At 47.5% G+C, this 6,322-nt stretch overlaps 2 protein-coding genes across 2 annotated transcripts; both read left to right on the top strand.

The window, feature by feature from the left end:
• Window positions 1–220: 220 nt before the first annotated feature.
• LOC125760244 (uncharacterized) lies at window positions 221–2,211 on the top strand. The gene is made up of 2 exons (XM_049420073.1): window positions 221–1,115; window positions 2,142–2,211. Exons 1-2 carry the CDS (start codon window positions 229–231, stop codon window positions 2,209–2,211), a joined length of 957 nt encoding a protein of 318 aa, XP_049276030.1. The 5' UTR covers window positions 221–228.
• A 138-nt stretch (window positions 2,212–2,349) lies between these two features.
• LOC125760245 (uncharacterized) lies at window positions 2,350–3,975 on the top strand (the record flags this gene model as incomplete). Its single annotated transcript, XM_049420074.1, is given in 2 exon segments — window positions 2,350–3,543; window positions 3,545–3,975. Coding segments are annotated over 2 exon segments (1,617 nt in total), but the record flags the coding sequence as incomplete, so codon positions are not given.
• Window positions 3,976–6,322: the final 2,347 nt, after the last annotated feature.

Raw genomic sequence — 6,322 nt, forward strand, 5'->3', positions numbered from 1 at the left:
TCTGCGGCTCTCTTCTTGGACGACTTTAGACGCACGGGTAACTGGCACTCCGCATTAGGTGCAGTTGGTCTGGGCACGAAGAATATTGTGGAACAATACGTCTTGGGGCGTAGTCTCTATGGAATGCCAGGAGATAGACGGAAACGTGCACATAACGGGGAATCAGATACAGCAGACGCAAAGCGATACCAGCCTGACTCAACTACCGGCGACACCCAAGGTGCGCAGATGTCGCAGCAGATGCACTCAGACGCCCCCACCCGTCCAGGCGGAGCAGGAGTTGGAGGTGACGGTGAAAATTCGACAGAGCTCGTTCAGCAGATTTTGCGCGTACCTCGCGACCACGGAGTGGTCACAGTCTTCCGTGACAGCAAAATACTCACCACATGGGCCTACACAATGCTGAAGACTAATTTAGTTTATGACACCGAGAAAGCGTTTCCAGGAGTTCTGACTAGCCTGTCACGCTTGCCAGTGGACCGGCCGTATCTTTACATTCCTCACGGCACCTACCTTAACCTACCAGCTCACACAAGAGCTGTTAGCTGCTCTGTCAAGGTAACCCCTCATGGTTTACGCACGCCATGGAAGACGGGCTCTTCGGTTGTCCAACCCGTCAACTCTGACATGCTAGTTTATGGCCTTAGCTCCGTCGGACTGAACCACTACTTGGATACCGGCATGTGTCGTGTGAAGAAAGGCGAGACAAACAACCCGATGAAGCCACAGTCTTATTTACCATTTCAGGAGAAGGACCACTCGGATCTGGCTAAGAGCTACTGGGGTCTAAAGATCACACCCGGAAACGAGGATGACGATGGCGATGACGAAAAGAGCATACCTGCGTGCATGGGTGTACCACGTCACAACTTTGCTTACGACTTTATTCACATTCACAAGGCAAGTCCCCGCTTGACCAAGTTCGTAAACCAGTTTCCGTTCAAAGGTCACGTGGGCACACCTATAGTGAACTATGAGTACCAGTTTGGAAGTGACGCATGGCTAAAGATGGGTCCAACTTATAACGCGGGAAACGAGTTGCTAACTCGTACACACCTTGGCCTGCCTGCTGACGTTGTATCCTACACCACTAGCAACATGTCACACTACGAATCGTACGAGCAAAAGCCAGATACCAACATCACCATGCGGCTTCGACCCGACGATATGCACACGCGCCACGTGAAGTATTTGGACCCTATGGAAAATACTTACTTCACCCGAGGTTTAAAAACGATGGCGCACTCAACTATTCAACCAAGTTTGAGTTTTGGGGTATTGGCAGTAAGCAAGTCTAACAAGGACGACCCAGGCAGTACTGAAACCTTTCAAGACATTGCCGCCTTTTTTCAAATTGACACAGAACTGGTGGTTCACTCTGACGTAGACACCATAGTTGCCGACAGTGTTACTTTACCCTCGAACGTGGGGCCTTACTTGCGTCACTCCAACGAAAACATCAAAGCAAGTTACAACAGCCTCACACGTCACGGACGTCCACTCAACCTCGCTCGCACGGAGTCCGAAGTTACCGAACACAAGGCAGAGCTGCAGAAGATTGCGCAAGCTCAAATTAATGCATCAAAAGAAGTTGCTTCAAGAACCCTACGCTCGGTGCCATTTTTCCCACAATAGATCGTTCTGTTTAATAAAAGCAAAATAAAAAAGCACAACTTTTGTTTCGTTTCTTATTTACTTCACAATGCTGCGCCGTTGTCGTTGTCGTCGAAGCCTAAGAAGGGATATATTTAAATATATATATATATATATACTTTTTCTGAGTGGAACTACAACGACAACGACATACAAAAAAAATTAAGCCATGTCGTTGTCGTTGTCGTCGAAGCCTAAGAAGAGATATATTTAAATATATATATATATACTTTTTCTGAGTGGAACTACAACGACAACGACATACAAGGAAAATACGTGTTTAAAAAGCGCCTTTGTTGTAGAAGAAAAAAAAACTCATTTATATTCCACTGAGCGCCATGCAGGAGACGGAGAATAACTAACTAGTTGTCGCGCAATCGTAACTAGTTCTAGACGGGTTTTTACACTAATTATAAAGGGCTTCCAAGGCCGCCGCGAGGGGTATATAAAGAGGTGTGCAGCAGCTCAGAACTCACAGTCTTCAACAGGCTGTCCACTCAGGAGGACCTCAAGCGGACACTCAAGACGCCTTCGGTAAGACTTTTTTTTTTCGGTTAGCTATGCTATATTCTGAATTCTTGCATTTTTCTGCTTTTTAATAGAGACCATGGCAGAATCACGCAAACGTCAGCTTGACGATCAAGAAACAGAAGATGAGGTACCCCTATATTACCATTTGGAATTATTTTTTGGTGACGCCATCTATATTCCCAGGGACAAACTACAAAGTTTATTGGTTCGAGCGACGAGAACAGTACCTATGACATTAATGAAACCCTGGCGGCATTTGCGGAACCTGATCGAGGCGTGGGAGAAGTATCAGATCCAAACGTGTCCGAACCAGGAACAGGGGTTGGAGGAGATGGAAAAAGTTTACAACCCCTTCCACGCTGGGCACTGCAGCTACAGTCAGTTCCAAAACGAAGAAAGCTTGTGCATGATGTGTTTCCCGCTCGAGACGACGGAGAAGCTGAGACAATTTGTCACGACATTATCAGAGGATTCGAGCAAGGGCCCACCCAGTACGGAATCGCTGCCGTCGCACTCCACACACGAGGAACTACACTCCCACACGTCCACGTCTTACACGACTGCAGCTGGAGCAATGGCACATGCCGATGTGTTATCTTCGCTGGCTTCGTCAGACGACCAAATCGCTCGTCAATTTGGTCTACAAGCGCCAGTGCATGGGACCTCTACCATCTCGTCAAGTATTTCAATAGTGAGCCCCGAGTATTGGAATACATTAAAATGGGAGGAAATGATTGGGGTCGCGACGTTAGAAATGAAGTTTTGGGACAACTCGAAGGTTCTGGACACGAGCCCGGGCGAGTTTTGGAAATACTGTACCCGAAACTTCCGCATTCAGTTGCATGTGACGACGCCCATGGAGGTCAGACGAGCGGTGGAGACACTGACGAGGTACGCGCAAGAACGGGTGCAAAGTGCCGAAAACGTTCAAAAGGAGCGTCGGAAGAATCCATCTACGACTGGCTACGCGAAAACCCCGTATCGCCGTTGACAAACATTGTGCGCACCCCCAAGTGGCTGGCAGACCCGGTGTTTCGGTTCATTCGCCTGGACGACAAGCGCCTCCAACGAGCTATCCAGGTGTTTAATGACGAAATGTGCTCGTACACCACCTTGGACTTTATTGAAATGTACCAGCACACCCAGCCTCTCTTTGATGCCCCACACGGTGACCTCGCTACCTTTTACATGGATGTGCCCGCGTCATTTGATGCCATGATGGAACTATTAAACTTTCAGTTTAATGGCATCCACGAGGAAGTGTCGGCCTTTGTAAACAACCTATATAGCCTGGTCGAGAAGGCGGTCCCCAAGAAAAACTGTATGGAGATTGTGTCCCCTCCGAGTGCAGGAAAAAACTTTTTTTTTTGACCCCGTTCTTTCCTTTTACATTAACCGCGGTACGATCCGCAACTTTAACCGCTACACTAGCTTTCCGCTTCAGGACACCGTGGGCCGTCGCATCCTGGTGTGGAACGAGCCAAACTGTGAGTCGTCTGCTTTTGATACTGTTAAAAAAATTTTTGGCGGTGACGTAGATTCGGTGGCGGTCAAGTACTCGGCTGATCAGACCATTTCCAGGACGCCCGTCATTGTGCTCTCGAACAACGAGGTGTTTCCAGATGACGAGGCCTTCAACCACCGCATGTGGCGCTACAAGTGGCGAGCGTGTCCTCCACTAAAGAAATACGACAAGAAGATCCACCCGATGGCCCTGGTCCTCCTGTTTGATGCTTTTGTACTCGAAGAAACATACGTCGGCACGCGCCAGCTTGATCAATAAACAGCTTTCAACCTAACATCCTGAGTACTTGGTCAATGCTTTGCATTTTCCGACTACACCGACACCGACAAGCGCAAAAAAAGAAGCTTTCGGCTCAATCAGTCTGTTTTTTTATGTCAGTTCAGTCAGTCAGTCAGTTCAGTTCAGTCAGTCAGTCAGTCAGTTCAGTCAGTCAGTCAGTCAGTCAGTCAGTCAGTTCAGTCAGTCAGTCAGTCAGTCAGTCAGTCAGTCAGTCAGTCAGTCAGTCAGTCAGTCAGTCAGTCAGTCAGTCAGTCAGTCAGTCAGTCAGTCAGTCAGTTCAGTCCAGTCAGTCAGTTCAGTTCAGTCAGTCAGTCAGTCAGTCAGTCAGTCAGTCAGTCAGTCAGTCAGTCAGTCAGTCAGTCAGTCAGTCAGTTCAGTTCAGTCAGTCAGTCAGTCCAGTCAGTCAGTTCAGTCCAGTCAGTCAGTTCAGTTCAGTCAGTCAGTCATCGGTGGCAGACGCAGCACGCGTCGCCTCGGCTTGACGCATACGTTGCACAATGTTCACATCTAGCTGCCGCATAGAGCCGCAAACTGATTTTTAGCGAACCTTGCCGTCCTTACAACCTTCAGAAAAAGGTTAAAATTGCGCGAATAAGACACCAGGCAAGAAACAAACACGCACACACACGAAGAGCAACGTGTGTGCGTGTGCGGGTTTCTATGTTACATGGTGTCTTATTTGCACAGTTGCCACCTCTTTCTGAATAAATGACCCAACTAGCCCAACAACAACGTCATTCTACAAGCTTTGCTTGCAAACGTGCCTCACCTGTTGTCTCACACACGAAAACACCGACGCAGCCGACGTGGACGAAACCTTCCCGCTGTCATGTATGGGTTTGTCGCTTTGAGATGGTGTTTATGACAGTACGGCTGAATAAAAATGACCAAGTAAGATGTGCTGAGTAAATTGTTTTTATGTATAAAGAACCTGTCAACTTTGGGCGCATAATTATTATTTTGTAAAAACAATTCTGTTGGATTGATGACAACTTTTTCTTTTTTCGCGCTTGCGTCCTCTGGCGTTTGGTGAGAGCACTAGTTCGTTACGTAGTCCTGACGTACTTCCTGAGGCCAGATTTCGCGGAGTGTCCTCTCTTAACTTCTTTCTTTCTCTATGGTAAAACAGAGCACAGCCATGTATAGACATTTACACGGCCTGATGACACAATGAATCGCGACGTCAAAACACGAAGAAAGCAACAAAATGAGGACAAAGAAAGTGTCAAAAACGAGCCTCCAACAACTCCTTGCTTGCGGCCGCAGTGCCTTCTATTTGTTTGATTGGGATAGCAATTATATGGACACTCTGGACTGATTTTTGCCGTCGGCGTCGCCGCCCTGGTCGTGTTCGCGTGTTCCGCATATATATATATATATATATATATATATATATATATATATATATATATATATATATATATTGTTACGTACTCTGGAGTAGCGTAAGGGGGGTTTTTAATGGGCACTGAGACTGCGGAAATCGTAGGAGCTGCGTCGTCATCCTCTTTCTCTACTCGCGCTTCCCTTGTTTTTCACCGACAGTGACACTTCATATCAATATATATATATATATATATATATATATATATATATATATATATATATATATATATATATATATATATATATATATAAAAGCCACAAAGAACAATAATTCAGAAATACTTTCCGACGTGCGGAATCGACCGGCCGACCTCTCGCTCCGCAGCGCGCGGCGTTAGACGGCTAGGCCACGAAGAGTACCGGCTCTCAGCATGCTAACGGCGAGTTATTTATATACACCATTTACTTCATCATGCTTTCTTGCTCACCAGCGAGATGGCGCAAAGTGCGCTAGGGGCGCGCTTTAAAGGTCATCGCACCGCTCGCAGCGTTGCGTGCGCGCCCCCGTGCACTTCGCCCTACAGGGCGTGGTCGCCTGCGTGCGCGCTTGCCTCGTGGAGAGAGGAGGGGTGGTTGTACGTCTTTGGCTTTCACCGCGATGTCCCCGCTTAAGTTACAGAGCGTCCGAAGGTCACTTAGCTCACTGCAGCGGCCGCGTTTGCGAAACGAGCACGCTGTTGAAACATAAATGAGTAACAACTGTTACACTTGATAGTTCGCGCTCGTCCTGTGCGTGTTCTTTTCGTGCGTCCTTTGCGCTTGAGCGACGCGCTGAAAATTTCGAGCTGCTTTCCGTTCTTCGCGTTACATTCCAATTTCTTGCTATCGCATTCATTGCTCCGGCGTTGTGCCGAAACTGTGACTTTTTGCCCGCGCGATTTATCGTGATTTGGCGAATAATAAATGGGAATAGTAAATGGAATAATAAAAGCAGCTGCAATTTCCAGG

Source organism: Rhipicephalus sanguineus, chromosome 10 (genome assembly GCF_013339695.2).
Source record: "Rhipicephalus sanguineus isolate Rsan-2018 chromosome 10, BIME_Rsan_1.4, whole genome shotgun sequence".
In the NCBI taxonomy this organism is placed as follows: domain Eukaryota; kingdom Metazoa; phylum Arthropoda; class Arachnida; order Ixodida; family Ixodidae; genus Rhipicephalus; species Rhipicephalus sanguineus.